At 40.6% G+C, this 16781-nt stretch overlaps 1 protein-coding gene and 1 long non-coding RNA gene across 3 annotated transcripts in view; one reads left to right on the forward strand and one right to left on the reverse strand.

Annotated features, from left to right (window-relative positions):
• TBC1D32 (TBC1 domain family member 32) overlaps nt 1-13459 on the reverse strand; it is a 209355-nt gene extending 195896 nt beyond the window's left edge. The window contains exons 1-2 of one of the 2 annotated variants that reach the window (XR_008662516.1): nt 13293-13459; nt 12940-13099 (exon numbers count right to left, since the gene is read on the reverse strand). Coding sequence is in view for 1 of the 2 variants with exons in the window: in XM_055310422.1 (XP_055166397.1) it covers nt 12940-13094 (155 nt within the window). In the remaining variant the exon portion in view is untranslated. The remainder of the gene's footprint in view (nt 1-12939; nt 13100-13292) is intronic. The other variant, XM_055310422.1, reaches the window with a different exon arrangement.
• LOC129500233 (uncharacterized) lies at nt 13441-14914 on the forward strand. The gene is made up of 2 exons (XR_008662517.1): nt 13441-13546; nt 13696-14914. It is a non-coding gene; the product is annotated as an uncharacterized LOC129500233 (long non-coding RNA).
• The last annotated feature ends 1867 nt before the right edge of the window (nt 14915-16781 follow it).

Genomic DNA, 16781 nt, shown 5'->3' on the forward strand with positions numbered 1-16781 from the left:
TATCATTATAAAATAAAAGACACATAAAAAAACCTCCCCACTATTTAGCTTCATTTATAAATAGCAAACAAAAAAAATATGCTGAGAAAAAGTTCAAACCTCTCCTCTTTGGAAACTTGAATAACCATATACTTTTTTGTAATGATACCATTTTTATCTATGACCATAGTAATACCTCCAGAAGACCCCAGTCAAAATACTTCAAGGTTTTGGTTTATCTTCCAAATTAAAAGAACCCAAGACCCCCAAAATTGAATACTGCCTAATAAGTTACTGCTCTTTTAAGAAAAAAAGATCTCCAGGGAGGATAAAGCCCTCTATCATTGTGAGGATTACCAGGCTGCCAAAGGTCCTTTGGATGCTCTACTGAGTCACTGATCATTGGAAGACTCAAATTAGTAAACATTCATTTCTGCAAGTGGACTCTTCTCTTTGGGTCAGAAAAATCCAAGGCTTCATATTCTCATCTGACAATTCATTTTGTGTCGGTTCTTTTACCATCTGAATTCATGGCAATACCCCATAAAATCCTACAAGGAATGCTGTTTTCTATAGTGGTGCCCCGGTTAGAAAATTACTGTTGCTATAGGCTGGTAGAAACACTTCTAGAAAATTATGTATCGTGTTGCCTTCATTGTAATCCTCATAGTACTGATCTTATCAGTCTACAACTAATCCAAAAGACTGATGATAACCACAGCTTTTTTAAATGAACTCATTGAATCATTTTTAGAAATTATTCTGGCGGTATGGTAATATTTTGGATAAAAGAGCCCTTGATGCATAAAAAAAGACTTTCAAATGGTCCCATACTTATTCCAGGGTTTGCAAACTCAGATGTTACCAGGGTAGACAGGTAAAGCCATCCACAAGTAAAAGAGAAAAGGAAGAGGCAGTGGTGAAATAAAAGGGTATCTCAGTTAAAAGAAGAGCTTCTACATGGCTTTAGCCAATTGTTGCCATTTAGGAATATTAGCCTACTGTTGATTTTTCAATGTTTTAAGAAAAACTAGGAAACTATTTTATGTGCTGTCTCCCAATTTTTAAATGTTGCTTTAAAAAAAACACACACACAACCACAGACCAAATATGGCCTGCAGAATGCCAGTTTGACCTTTCAACATCCACTCACTCCAAGCATTATAAAACCCTGACCACTAGGGATCCCTGGGTGGCCCAGGGTTTGGCACCTGCCTTTGGCCCAGGGCGTGATCCTGGAGTCCTGGGATTGAGTCCTGTGTTGGGCTCCCTGCATGGAGCCTGCCTCTCCCTCTGCCTCTCTCTCTCTCTGTGTGTCTATCATGAATAAATAAATAAAACCTTAAAAAAAAAAAAAAACCCTGACCACTAAAGATATTGGCGGATCACCTCCATGCTTAAAATTTAAGAAATGTAAAACTTTCCTCAAAAAAATTTAATTATTAATAACTTATTATAGACTATCCTTCATAGGCTTAATGAAGTTAGTTCTGCTACAATTTAGATAACTTTCAGATTTAATTTAGCAGATGCCCCGTGTTAACATTTTCAGATTAACATACTCTAACTGTACTGGAAATATAGGGAATAATACATCTTTGCCATTGATTACAATAAATACAACTTCCATTCTTTTGTATTTTAACTGAAGTCTATTAATATTTCTTCCTTGTTCATCTTAAAATTTTCTAATAACAAAGTTTCTTATTTTTTAAAGAACATGATCTACATAATGAATAAATGTTATACCTTTAGAAATCTATGAATCTCTCTGCTTCAGGTTTAAGTTCTAAATCTTACACTGGTCAATCTTGTAACCTTAGACAAAATACCTGACCTTACTAAATTCCAGTTGTAACAATAATGGTAATCCTAATGCAAAAACTGTTACTACACATAGCTATACTTTGACACTTCTCAAACCAAATACATTATACATATATTTAACTAACCTTACGGTACCTTAAAAGTAATTTAGTGAAAAAAAAAAAGTAATTTAATGAGAAAAAGCAAAAATTTGGTTTCAAATACACTATTACCAAATGAATGCGAAATATCTTTTTCTAAATATTCCTCAATGAGGAACATTAAAACCCAAAAGTATAGTTGTTTGCTACTAAGGAAAAATGTTCACCTCACCACATTTCAGAAGCAGCTCAAATGAAATACTGGCACAATGTGCCTCATCTACTTGGCTTTACTACTGATGAATATGGAATTTTTCACATTTACATAGGAAAATTTTACAAAGTTGAGTAAAAGAACATTCACTTTTTTCAATTTTTTCTCCAGCTTTATTACCTAGATTTTTTCCAAGAAAATTGATTTTTCATGATGAACTTATGACATGTTCAAAACATACCAAAATATGCAGATACAGAATACTATTAATGACAGAAAAACATAAAAAATCTAGTACAAGTTTGTTTCAAATCATTCTGTTAGCTATTTAAACAAATTTTTCAATCATATATAGAAAAAAATTATCAGTAATGATACTCTTTAAAAAGAGACTTTATTAGAGTAAGTCATGAATTATAATGCTGATATGTGGAATTCTTATTTCAGAATCAAAAGACTTATTATATGACCAACCTAACTTTATATATCATATCAGCATATAAAAAAAGGTTATGTAATAGAAAGAATGGGTATTTAACATTACCTACAACCTTTGAGGTCAAAGAACAGACTTCTGGATCATAATAAACAATTATTAAAAATACATTAATTATGGAAGCACATATATAATTCTTAGTAATTTACTATACATGGATATCACTTTACACAATGGATGTTTTCTTGAAGTTACCACTTAAACACCCTAGAGTTCACTAATTTAAAAAAATCACTGGTAGATTCTTCTGCAAAACAAAAGATAAACCCAAATCAATAAATATTGTGTTCCATCTGTATCAAACCAAAAGTATATTGGATGTGAGGGCTACAAACATGAACATCTGCATTAGAGACTTTTACAATCATCAGGGTTGATAACTACTAAAATACACACATGAAATTCTTGCATAAATCTAAGCAAATATGTTCTATGTGGTTCTCAACCCTGGCTACATGTTAGAATCACCTAGAGAGTTTTTTCAAAAACAAGGCCCAACCCCTACGATGCACCCTCTCCTAAGCCCCCCAGGAAATTCTGATTCATTTATGCAGAGGCCCAAGCATCAGTATTTTTATAGATGGAGACAAACAGATTCTGGTGTAGCCAGCACTGAAAACCAGGGCCAGTCGTTTTCTGGGGGCCAGTTTAAGTGTCAAAATCTACAGGACACATACGCACATAATGAAAGCAATGTCCTCATCCCTTCTTCTCTCCCTTTCCACAAGTTTCAAATCCCAGCTGCCACTTTCAGAGACAAAGAGGAAAGCTTGGATCTTTTAGAGAATATGTACAGTTCAAGGCAAAAAAAAAAAAAAATAGAAGAGGCTCTGGAAAGCAGAGATAGTTCAGGGAAACTGCCCATTGGGCCAAAGCCCCAGATAGGGCTACTACTACCTACACTACGGTTTCTCCCCAAATATGACTGCATTTTCCCCCACTTTAGTTTATTATACTACCTGAAATCCCATCATGTATGGATTCAATTGTCCTAACCATCTTCTTACAAAAATACAATAGTCTAAAGATACCAGTTTCCACTATAAGTCGTTTAATAAAATTGTTCTTGCCAATACCAGGACAACATTGAGTGGATTTAAAAAACCAATGTTCTGATAGTGGAGATGGGAAGATAGATAATTATGAGGTAGAAAACACTTTGGGAAGCCATATATACTTTAAGTGACCCAAGAACATACAATGTTCAAGAAGAGTCAGGTCAATGAAAACAAAGACAAAATATGAGGACCTGGACTTAACTGGCCTTTAATATATCATCCAACTCTGAATTCTAAGAGTCTACAAAAACACCAAAGACAAGCATCTTCTCCTTTCCTCTCCTATACAAAGAGTTCCTTCCTCCTAAGACACAGATCTCAGCTTAGTGAACCAATATGTAAATTTTACCATCTATGCTTTTAAGATTACAAACCACTTAAACTACTTTAGGATCATAAATCTTAAACACTACAAAGTAGTTCTAACTTGAGAGTGTTTGGATTTTTTAGGCAGGCCAAAACTACATCTCTGCAGTAAACAGTGAACATTAACTATGCTAATCAGCAGGCACTTAATCTAATGCACTGTTGAAGAGTAAATTACTTTATTACAACAGTCATTAGACTGCTGAGAGGAACAACAATGACCTAACTTTAATTTGAAAAGCATTTTAAAATTGGAGCAGCGAAAACAATACAGGGTTGTATGTAGCCTTAAACACTTATACTAAAAAGAAAAGCTGCAAATTAATGAGTTAACCACTAATCACAAAAGTTTTAAAATTTTCCAAGAAGAAAAAAAAATAAAGAGCAGAAACGTAAAAACCATAAAATATACACCTAAGAGAAAGGAAAAACTAAGCCAAGAGATGATTCTTTTAAAAGACTAACAAAATAAACCCCTAGCAGAACAAAAGAGGGAAGGCACAAATAATGATGAATGAATGAAAGAAAGAAAGAAAGAAAGAAAGAAAGAAAGAAAGAAAGAAAGAAGAAGAAAGAAAGAAAGAAAGAAGAAAGAAAGAAAGAAAGAAAAAAAAAAGAAAGAAAGAAGAAAGAAAAAGAAGAAAGAAAGAAAGAAAGAAAGAAGAAAGAAAAGAAAAGAAAAGAAAAAAGGGGGAACGGGCGGCTCGGGTAGCTCAGCGGTTTAGTGCCATCTTCAGCCCAGGGTGTGATCCTGGAGACCTGGGATCGAGTCCCACATCCGGATCCCTGCATGGAGCCTGCTTCTCCCTCTGCATGTGCCTCTGCCTCTCTGTATGTCTCTCATTAATAAATAAATAAAATCTTTTTTAAAAAGGAGGGGATATATAAATAGATACTAAAAAATATTAAAAAGGTAACAGGATATTAATGAAAAACTTTATAGCAATAAACTTGAAAATCTAGATGAAATCAAAAAATGCTCAAAATATGAATCTAGCAAAAAGTGACATACTAATTTACAAATCATTTAAACTGCTTGCATATGAAATAAAAACCAGAAATGAAACCCCAAACTTGATGTTTAAGTGGATTCTGTGTGAGATAAATTCGCATTATATGAGTTTACAAAACATTATTAAACCCTAACTTGAGGAAGTTGCAATTATTCTATAGTCTGCTATACAGCTCTTAGGGGATTTAATGAAGAAATAAACAAGAAAATCATGGAAATACAAAGAGACTATATGCATCACCAGAAATATTAATGAAATTGGGAACTCTATATTAACAAGAATTCCACACTTTTGAAAACTCCCTTGAGAATCTGGTGAAAACCGTAAATACAACCTATAAAACTGCAAGTACAGACTTTTACATTAAAGGGCTCAAGGATCCCTTTATGCCCATGTAAGAAATGGGTAGGAGTTCCCCATAAATACAACCTCAGGGCACCCAAGAGTCAGTTTAAAGGAAACATGAAAAAAATAATAATAAAAAAATAAAAATAAAAATAAAAGGGACGCCTGGGTGGCTCAGCAGTTGGGTGCCTGCCTTCAGCCCAGAGCGTGATCCTGGAGAGCCAGGATCGATTCCCATATTGGGCTCCCTGCATGGAACCCACTTTTTTTTCTTTCTTTCTTTCTTTCTTTCTTTCTTTCTTTCTCTTTCTTTCTTTTTCTTTCATTCTTTCTCTCTCTCTCGCTGTGTCTCTCACGAATAAACAAAATATTAAAAAAATAAAAAGGTAACATGAGAAAAATTTTCATCATGAAAATTTCATCATTTCAAATTTTATCTCCGTGAGATCAAAATGAAATACAAACACTGAATTTAAAATACTTCTGCCAGAGGAGGGGCAAGATGGCGGAAGAGCAGGGTCCCCAAATCACCTGTCCCCAACAAATTACCTAGATAACCTTCAAACCATCCTGAAAATCTACGAATTCGGCCTGAGATGTAAAGAGAGACCAGCTGGAATGCTACAGTGAGAAGAGTTCACGCTTCTATCAAGGTAGGAAGACGGGGAAAAAGAAATAAAGAAACAAAAGGCCTCCGAGGGGGAGGGGCCCCGGAGGAGCCGGGCTGAGGCCGGGGCGAGTGTCCCCAGGACAGGAAAGCCCCGTCCCGGAGAAGCAGGAGCTGCACCAACCTTCCCGGGGGAAAGGGGCCCGCAGGGAGTTAGAGCAGGACCCAGGAGGGCGGGGATGCCCTCGGGCTCCCGGGGACACTAACAGACACCTGCGAGCGCAGGGGAGTGCTCCGAGCTCCCTAAGGGCTGCAGCGTGCACCGGAGCAGCTCGGAGGGGCTCGGGAGCGGCTCCAGGGAGGGGGCTGCGGGGCGGGAGCGCAAATCCAACAACGCAGGCCCCGGAGCACAGGGCGCCGGGACACAGCCCAGGATCCGGCCTCCCCCCGGGACAGGCAGAGGCCGGGACGGCCCAGGACAGCAAGGACGCTCCTGCCCCGAACTGAGCAGATCAGCTGCCCCGCCCCGGAGCCTCCAGGCCCTGCAGATGGAAAGCCGAGAGCCCCGAGCCCCGTAGTTCCTGCGGAGGCTGAATCCAGGCTTCCAGAGTTGCCATAGCAACTGCAACTGTTCCTCCTGAGACCTCACGGGGTAAACAACCCCGGCTGAGCCCTGCAGCAGGCAGGGGCAGAGCAGCTCCCCCAAGTGCTAACACCTGAAAATCAGCGCAACAGGCCCCTCCCCCAGAAGACCAGCTGGACGGACCAGTTCCAGGGGAAGTCAAGGGACTTAAAGTCTACAGAAATACTCCCCCGTGTTTTTTTTTTTCCTTTTCTTTTTTCTTTTCTTTTTGATTTCTGATTGCTTCCCCCACCCCCCTTTTTTTTTCACCTTTCTTTCTTTTTCTTTCCCTTTTTCTTCTCTTCTTTCCTTTTTCTTTTCTTTTTCTTTTTTCTTTTTCTCTTTTCTTTCCTTCTCTCTCTTTCTCTCCTTTTCCCAATACAACTTGTTTTTGGCCACTCCGCACTGAGCAAAATGACTAGAAGGAAAACCTCACCTCAAAAGAAAGAATCAGAAACAGCCCTCTCTCCCACAGAGCTACAAAATCTGGATTACAATTCAATGTCAGAAAGCCAATTCAGAAGCACTATTATACAGCTACTGGTGGCTCTAGAAAAAAGCATTAAGGACTCACGAGACTTCATGACTGCAGAATTTAGATCCAATCAGGCAGAAATTAAAAATCAACTGAATGAGATGCAATCCAAACTAGAAGTCCTAACGACGAGGGTTAACGAGGTGGAAGAACGAGTGAGTGACATAGAAGACAAGTTAATGGCAAAGAGGGAAACTGAGGAAAAAAGAGATAAACAATTAAAGAACCATGAAGACAGATTAAGGGAAATAAATGACACTCTAAGGAAGAAAAACCTACGTTTAATTGGGGTACCCGAGGGCGCCGAAAGGGACAGAGGGCCAGAATATGTATTTGAACAAATCCTAGCTGAAAACTTTCCCAATCTGGGAAGGGAAACAGGCATTCAGATCCAGGAAATAGAGAGATCCCCCCCTAAAATCAATAAAAACCGTTCAACACCTCGACATCTAATAGTGAAGCTTGCAAATTCCAAAGATAAAGAGAAGATCCTTAAAGCAGCAAGAGACAAGAAGTCCCTGACTTTCATGGGGAGGAATATTAGGGTAACAGCAGACCTCTCCACAGAGACGTGGCAGGCCAGAAAGGGCTGGCAGGATATATTCAGGGTCCTAAATGAGAAGAACATGCAACCAAGAATACTTTATCCAGCAAGGCTCTCATTCAAAATGGAAGGAGAGATAAAGAGCTTCCAAGACAGGCAGGAACTGAAAGAATATGTGACCTCCAAACCAGCTCTGCAAGAAATTTTAAGGGGGACTCTTAAAATTCCCCTTTAAGAAGAAGTTCAGTGGAACAATCCACAAAAACAAGGACTAAATAGATATCATGATGACACTAAACTCATATCTGTCAATAGTAACTCTGAACGTGAATGGGCTTAATGACCCCATCAAAAGGCGCAGGGTTTCAGACTGGATAAAAAAGCAGGACCCATCTATTTGCTGTCTACAAGAGACTCATTTTAGACAGAAGGACACCTACAACCTGAAAATAAAAGGTTGGAGAACCATTTAACATTCAAATGGTTCTCAAAAGAAAGCAGGGGTAGCCATCCTTATATCAGATAAACTAAAATTCACTCCGAAGACAGTAGTGAGAGACGAAGAGGGACACTATATCATACTTAAAGGATCTATCCAACAAGAGGACTTAACAATCCTCAATATATATGCCCCGAATGTGGGAGCTGCCAAATACTTAAACGAATTATTAACCAAAGTAAAGAAATACTTAGATAATAATACACTTATACTTGGTGACTTCAATCTAGCTCTCTCTACCCTTGATAGGTCTTCTAAACACAACATCTCCAAAGAAACGAGAGCTTTAAATGATACACTGGACCAGATAGATTTCACAGATATCTACAGAACTTTACATCCAAACTCAACTGAATACACATTCTTCTCAAGTGCACATGGAACTTTTTCCAGAATAGACCACATACTGGGTCACAAATCGGGTCTGAACCGATACCAAAAGATTGGGATCGTCCCCTGCATATTCTCAGACCATAACGCCTTGAAATTAGAACTCAATCACAAGAAGAAGTTTGGAAGGACCTCAAACACGTGGAGGTTAAGGACCATCCTGCTAAAAGATAAAAGGGTCAACCAGGAAATTAAGGAAGAATTAAAAAGATTCATGGAAACTAATGAGAATGAAGATACAACTGTTCAAAATCTTTGGGATGCAGCAAAAGCAGTCCTGAGGGGGAAATACATCGCAATACAAGCATCCATTCAAAAACTGGAAAGAACTCAAATACAAAAGCTAACCTTACACATAAAGGAGCTAGAGAAGAAGCAGCAAATCGACCCGACGCCCAGCAGAAGAAGAGAGTTAATTAAAATTCGAGCAGAACTCAACGAAATTGAGACCAGAAGAACTGTGGAACAGATCAATAGAACCAGGAGTTGGTTCTTTGAAAGAATTAATAAGATAGATAAACCATTAGCCAACCTTATTAAAAAGAAGAGAGAGAAGACTCAAATTAATAAAATCATGAATGAGAAAGGAGAGATCACTACCAACACCAAGGAAATACAAACGATTTTAAAAACATATTATGAACAGCTCTACGCCAATAAATTAGGCAATCTAGAAGAAATGGACGCATTCCTGGAAAGCCACAAACTACCAAAACTAGAGCAGGAAGAAATAGAAAACCTGAACAGGCCAATAACCAGGGAGGAAATTGAAGAAGTCATCAAAAACCTCCCAAGACACAAGAGTCCAGGGCCAGATGGCTTCCCAGGGGAATTCTATCAAACGTTTAAAGAAGAAATCATACCTATTCTACTAAAGCTGTTTGGAAAGATAGAAAGAGATGGAGTACTTCCAAATTCATTCTATGAGGCCAGCATCACCTTAATTCCAAAACCAGACAAAGACCCCACCAAAAAGGAGAATTACAGACCAATATCCCTGATGAACATGGATGCAAAAATTCTCAACAAGATACTAGCCAATAGGATCCAACAACACATTAAGAAAATTATTCACCATGACCAAGTAGGATTTATCCCCGGGACACAAGGCTGGTTCAACACTCGTAAAACAATCAATGTGATTCATCATATCAGCAAGAGAAAAACCAAGAACCATATGATCCTCTCATTAGATGCAGAGAAGCATTTGACAAAATACAGCATCCATTCCTGATCAAAACTCTTCAGAGTGTAGGGATAGAGGGAACTTTCCTCGATATCTTAAAAGCCATCTACAAAAAGCCCACAGCAAATATCATTCTCAATGGGGAAGCACTGGGAGCCTTTCCCCTAAGATCAGGAACCAGACAGGGATGTCCACTCTCACCACTGCTATTCAACATAGTATTGGAAGTCCTAGCCTCAGCAATCAGACAACAAAAAGACATTAAAGGCATTCAAATTGGCAAAGAAGAAGTCAAACTCTCCCTCTTCGCCGATGACATGATACTCTACATAGAAAACCCAAAAGCCTCCACCCCAAGATTGCTAGAACTCATACAGCAATTTGGTAGCGTGGCAGGATACAAAATCAATGCCCAGAAATCAATGGCATTCCTATACACTAACAATGAGACTGAAGAAAGAGAAATTAAGGAGTCAATCCCATTTACAATTGCACCCAAAAGCATAAGATACCTAGGAATAAACCTAACCAAAGAGGTAAAGGATCTATACCCTAAAAACTATAGAACACTTCTGAAAGAAATTGAGGAAGACACAAAGAGATGGAAAAATATTCCATGCTCATGGATTGGCAGAATTAATATTGTGAAAATGTCAATGCTACCCAGGGCAATTTACACGTTCAATGCAATCCCTATCAAAATACCATGGACTTTTTTCAGAGACTTAGAACAAATTATTTTAAGATTTGTGTGGAATCAGAAAAGACCCCGAATAGCCAGGGGAATTTTAAAAAAGAAAACCATAGCTGGGGGCATCACAATGCCAGATTTCAGGTTGTACTACAAAGCTGTGGTCATCAAGACAGTGTGGTACTGGCACAAAAACAGACACATAGACCAATGGAACAGAATAGAGAATCCGGAAATGGACCCTGAACTTTATGGTCAACTAATATTCGACAAAGGAGGAAAGACGATCCACTGGAAGAAAGACAGTCTCTTCAATAAATGGTGCTGGGAAAATTGGTCATCCACATGCAGAAGAATGAAACTAGACCACTCTCTTGCACCATACACAAAGATAAACTCAAAATGGATGAAAGATTTAAATGTGAGACAAGACTCCATCAAAATCCTAGAGGAGAACACAGGCAACACCCTTTTTGAACTTGGCCACAGTAACTTCTTGCAAGATACATCCACGAAAACAAAAGAAACAAAAGCAAAAATGAACTATTGGGACTTCATCAAGATAAGAAGCTTTTGCACAGCAAAGGATACAGTCAACAAAACTCAAAGACAACCTACAGAATGGGAGAAGATATTTGCAAATAACATATCAGATAAAGGGCTAGTTTCCAAAATCTATAAAGAACTTATTAAACTCAACACCAAAGAAACAAACAATCCAATCATGAAATGGGCAAAAGACATGAAGAGAAATCTCACAGAGGAAGACATAGACATGGCCAACATGCACATGAGAAAATGCTCTGCATCACTTGCCATCAGGGAAATACAAATCAAAACCACAATGAGATACCACCTCACACCAGTGAGAATGGGGAAAATTAATAAGGCAGGAAACAACAAATGTTGGAGAGGATGCGGAGAAAAGGGAACCCTCTTACACTGTTGGTGGGAATGTGAACTGGTGCAGCCACTCTGGAAAACTGTGTGGAGGTTCCTCAAAGAATTAAAAATAGACCTGCCCTACGACCCAGCAATTGCACTGTTAGGGATTTACCCCGAAGATTCAGATGCAATGAAACGCCGGGGCACCTGCACCCCGATGTTTCTAGCAGCCATGTCCACAATAGCCAAACTGTGGAAGGAGCCTCGGTGCCCATCGAAAGATGAATGGATAAAGAAGATGTGGGTTATGTATACAATGGATATTACTCAGCCATTAGAAACGACAAATACCCACCATTTGCTTCAACGTGGATGGAACTGGAGGGTATTATGCTGAGTGAAGTAAGTCAATCGGAGAAGGACAAACAGTGTATGTTCTCACTCATTTGGGGAATATGAATAATAGTGAAGGGGAATAGAGGGGAAGGGAGAAGAAATGTGTGGGAGATATCAGAAAGGGACACAGAACATAAAGACTTCTAACTCTGGGAAATGAACTAGGGGTGGTGGAAGGGGAGGAGGGCGGGGGGTGGGGGTGAATGGGTGACGGGCACGGAGGGGGACACTTGACGGGATGAGCACTGGGTGTTATTCTGTATGTTGGTAAATTGAACACCAATAAAAATTAATTTATAAAAAAAAAAAAATACTTCTGCCAGTGATAATTGAGGTACCTGCAACAAGACTTTTCAAAGGAGATGATTAACTTAAATTAAACCAAAACAAAGGGAAAAAACGTATCTAAAGAAAAATAACCTTCCAGAAAAATCTCAAAAGGGCACGTCTCTCCTTCAAACTCAAAACTCTACTGCTCCCACATCGAGCACTCTGTAGACCTTCTGCAGCACTTGTATTTCTGCCTGTACCAGGACACTTGAGTATGCGGCTTCTCCCTTTGTAAGAACTCAAGCTTTTCCACAGGAAAGAAATTATGTCACCTCAGGGGCGCCTGGAGGGCTCAGCGGTTGAGCGTCTGCCTTCCGCTCAGGGCCTGACCCCGGGGTCCTGGGATGAGTCCCGCATGGGGCTCCCCGTGAGGAGCCTGCTTCTCCCTCCGCCTATGTCTCTGCTGTTCTCAGTGACTCTCATGAATAAATAAATAAAATCTTTTCCTAAAAAAAAAAAAAAAAAAAAAAAAAAAACTCACTTCAGTATTCCCTGCCGTGCTCAGAATGGGCAACCGGTGCAACCCCTGGAAGACCTCAGGGCACAGCAAGGGAGATCTCGGGGACTGACTGAACGCTCTTGGAAGAACGTGAACGCTTCGCCACGAGCGCTACTGAACTGCCCATGAGGAAAAATGAAGAATTAGGACAGGCGGGCTGTGGCACTACACACACTGGGGCGGCAGCAGCTTTGGAAGAGTAGGTAAAGAATAAATAAAACATTAAATTCGGCATTTGTGTAAACGAACCAAAAAGAACCTCCGGCTCGGGCGCTATTTTAACGACAATAATCGAACATCCTCTAACTACACTTGGCCCTTCTCTGGATCGGGCGGGGAAGGTTTGTCGGCTGAAGACAGCAAAAAGCTTTTTTTACTTGTGAAAGTTTTCATCAGTTTCCTCCAGGTGTACGAGGATTTCCTCGGCGCACTCGAGGGAGGGAGCCCCCGTGATCTTCTCCTTCACGCTCTGGAACAGCTGCCTCAGCATCGCCTGCAGCACCACGGCGTCCTCGCCCGAGGACTGGGCCATCCTCCCTGCAAGAAAGCAGCGCACACGCCCGTCCCTCCCGATCTGCGCAAAAGCCGCGGCACTGCGCACGCGCACTGCGCACGCGCGCCCCCACCCAGCTCCGGCCCGCGCGCCGCGTCGTTCCCCGGGAGACCGCGGCCGGCGCTTGGGGGCGGGCCCTCGGCCGCCCGTGCGTCTCTGGGAAACAAGCCGCCTTACTCTGAGGAAGCAGGAGTCCCCAAGGACCCGCCTTTGGAACTCGTCGTTGCCGGCCTTCCGTGCGACCGCAGTTCAAGCTGTCCCCGCTGACCGCAAGAAAAAAAAAAGAGAGAGAGAGATCCCGGAAAGCTTTGATGGGCGGGCCTGACGGCGGGACGCCAGCGGCGCGCGTGACGTCAGCGCGTTGACGTGGCTTCCTAGGCGGGAGGGAGTGCCGCTTGGGAGAGCTGCTGGGCTCCTGAGGGAGGCGTCAGGTGCGCTTGCCTGTCCTTGGCCTCGGGTTCGTAGGTGGGAGGGAACCGAGAACGAAGGGAAAGAGTTGGGAAACGGAAGAGGAGCCGAAACGTTTTAATCACGTGAGCGGCACCGAAATGTGACGTTGCTGTCGTTTTTATTTTCACAGCCAACATCTAGTGACCCGTTCCCCTTACCGAGCGCCTTGCCAGGAGCTGTGGAGAAGACGCGCTCGTAGTCAGGCACAAAAAGATGTCCGCGTTTTCACCACAGCGCAGTTCAGTGTGATGTTAGAGAAAGAAATGCGCCAGGTAGGTGTGTTGCGGAAATGCAGAGCCCTCTTTTAACCCAGTGAAGGAGTCCAGGAAAGAAGCGAAGAGAGAAGCATCACCTATGCCGGTCCTGGAGCCAGTACGGTTAGAAAGAGGAGCAGAGGAGGCTGCAGAAGCAAATAGGCCACAACGGAAAGGGCCGCATTTGACACGTTTACGAGTTAGAGATGAAGCTTGCATGGACTCACAAGTGGATTCCCTAGTGACGCTGTGGGGAGCCTGTGCAAGAAGCTGCAGTGGATACCGATAGACCTTCATCCAGCCCCCTATCTAGATAAATCCCCAGACCCTGGTCATGTCCAAGGTAACATTGGGATCCGATCCTGGTGTCCATGGAATGAATAGTCCCGAGCCGCTGAAGAGTGCTTTAATGCCAATGAATTCTCCTTTACCTAGCTTGCAGTGTATACTTCTCCTTCAATAACAGCTGGTACGCTTCACGTGTTAGCCAGGATCAGCGATTCCCTTGATACCTGTGCTGTTACTTCAAGGGTAAAAGTATACTATGTCCTTGCCAACTGTGGCAGCATGTTTCTTGGTTAAAAAAAAAAAAAAAGTATGCTTAATCTTGATGGTCTCACTACTACATTAAGAAAAAACAGGGGATCCCTGGGTGGTGCAACGGTTAAGCGCCTGCCTTTGGCCCAGGGCGCGATCCTGGAGACCCGGGATCGAATCCCACATGGGGCTCCCGGTGCATGGAGCCTGCTTCTCCCTCCGCCTGTGTCTCTGCCTCTCTCTCTCTCTCTCTCATTCTCTCTCTCTCTCTCTGTGACTATCATAAATAAATAAAAATTAAAAAAGAAAAAGAAGAAACATACTACCAGGGTAGGCACACTTGTAACTTCATTTGTATAAAACTCAGTATGTAAGCGTGTGTGTGCACGTGCATAGAATCCCCAGCATGTGACAGCTACATGTGTAGATTAAGACAGAGGATTTATGTTGGCACCTCAGACATCCAAGATGAGCATAGCTATGAGTGATGTGATTCTTCTGAATTAGCAAGCCATTATGGTGAAAATCCAGAACAAAATAAAATCAGTCTTTCCTTGATTTATGTAGTGTTTGCATTCCTGGAAAATTCAGTGTGTTAAAATATTTTTATATAAGGTGGAACGCATTCCTATACTCAAACACTTATCAAGACTTTTTCACATACTTGAATGTGTCCAACAGAATCATTGGGAGTCGTGTAGCAACCAAAACAATTCTTTTGTGTGGGAGATTGTCGGGCGTGTGATTCAAGATGTTCAACATCCCTAGGTCACACTATAAATGCCGGTAACTGCCATCTGTTCATTGTGCTAACAAAATGTCCCCCCCGTATTTATAAAATATCATCTTGGGAAGCATGGATGATTTGAACTGCACAGATTGAGAACCATCGTTCTAAAGGATATAACTTAGGAAGAAGAAAAACAACCTTAATAGAGTGTCTGAGACGCAAGGGAAGATAGTTGAACAGCAAGTGAGGGTGGTAATGCATTTAAGTAAATCGCAATGAATATTGTCTGTATAAAATAATAATAACCTATAATATTCTAATTTGTGAAGATAAAAATGCATAGCACTAAAATACAATGAATAATCATGTGTAAGTAGGAAGCCTAATAATAGGTTGAAGTATTCAATTCTTGTATTTTTCTAAATGAAGTTTTAAGATATTGGTTAGGTAGGCATAGTAAAATTTCAAATATAACCATTACAAAATTAGAGAATTTAGATTCAAAAAACGGAAGCAAAAAAATGAGAGAAAAGCAAAAAGTCCCAATCATTTTTTTAAAAAGTAAAGAAAGAGGGATGCCTGGGTGGCTTGGTTGGTTAAACATCTACTTTCAGCTCAGGTCAGGATCCCGGGGTCCTGGGATCAAGCCCCATGTCAGGCTCCCTGCTCAGCAGGAAATCTGCTTCTGCCTCTCATTCTGCTTCCCTCCTACTGCTTGTGTGCACTCTTCCACTCGCTCTCTCTCTCTCAAATAAATAAATAATATTTTAAGAAAAAAAAAGATAAAACAGAAGCATAAGAAAAATAGGAAAAATTGAAATATACAAAGATACATGATAGACAAAGTCTAAAATACTGATAAATATAAATAAATTCAGTCGTCCTCCTATAAGAATTATCAGACTGGATATTAAAATAACCAACTGGGATCCCTGGGTGGCGCAGCGGTTTGGCGCCTGCCTTTGGCCCAGGGCGCGATCCTGGAGACCCGGGATCAAATCCCACGTCAGGCTCCCGGTGCATGGAGCCTGCTTCTTCCTCTGCCTATGTCTCTGCCTCTCTTTCTCTCTCTGTGACTATCATAAATAAATAAAAAATTTAAAAAAAAAAAATAACCAACTATAGGATGCCTGGGTGGCTCAGTTAAGTGTTCAACTCTTGGTTTTGGCTCAGGTCATGATCTGTGGGATTGAGCAGTGGGCTCCCTGCTAAAGGAAGTTTGCTTGAGTTTCTTTCCCTCTGCCCCTTACCCTGCCTGCATGTGCACACATGTGCATGCACTCTCAAGTAAATAAATCTTTTAAAAAAATAATTAAAAAACCAACTATATGCTATTTACCAAAACCCTAAAAACAGAAAAATTAGGACTAAAAAGATGGGGAAAGATAAACCAGATGAATATTATCCAAAAGAAAGCTGTGGAAGTTATATTTTTGTCAGCAAAAATAAAACTTAAGGAAAAAAGATAGGGACATAGCATGCCACTTCATAATTTTTAGAACACTATTTAATTCAACAGGAAGATAAAATTTGTAACTTAAGGTAAATAAGCAAAATTCTAACCTCTCCAAAAGTCTTTAATATTTTTCAGAGAAAGTTTCTGTGCATGTTCTTATAAAATATTCTTGAATAAAATGTACTTCAAAGTTGAATACCTAAGATCTATTTTTTAGATTTGCTTTTTCAGATTGTAAG

Source organism: Nyctereutes procyonoides, unplaced genomic scaffold, assembly GCF_905146905.1.
Source record: "Nyctereutes procyonoides isolate TBG_1078 unplaced genomic scaffold, NYPRO_anot_genome, whole genome shotgun sequence".
In the NCBI taxonomy this organism is placed as follows: domain Eukaryota; kingdom Metazoa; phylum Chordata; class Mammalia; order Carnivora; family Canidae; genus Nyctereutes; species Nyctereutes procyonoides.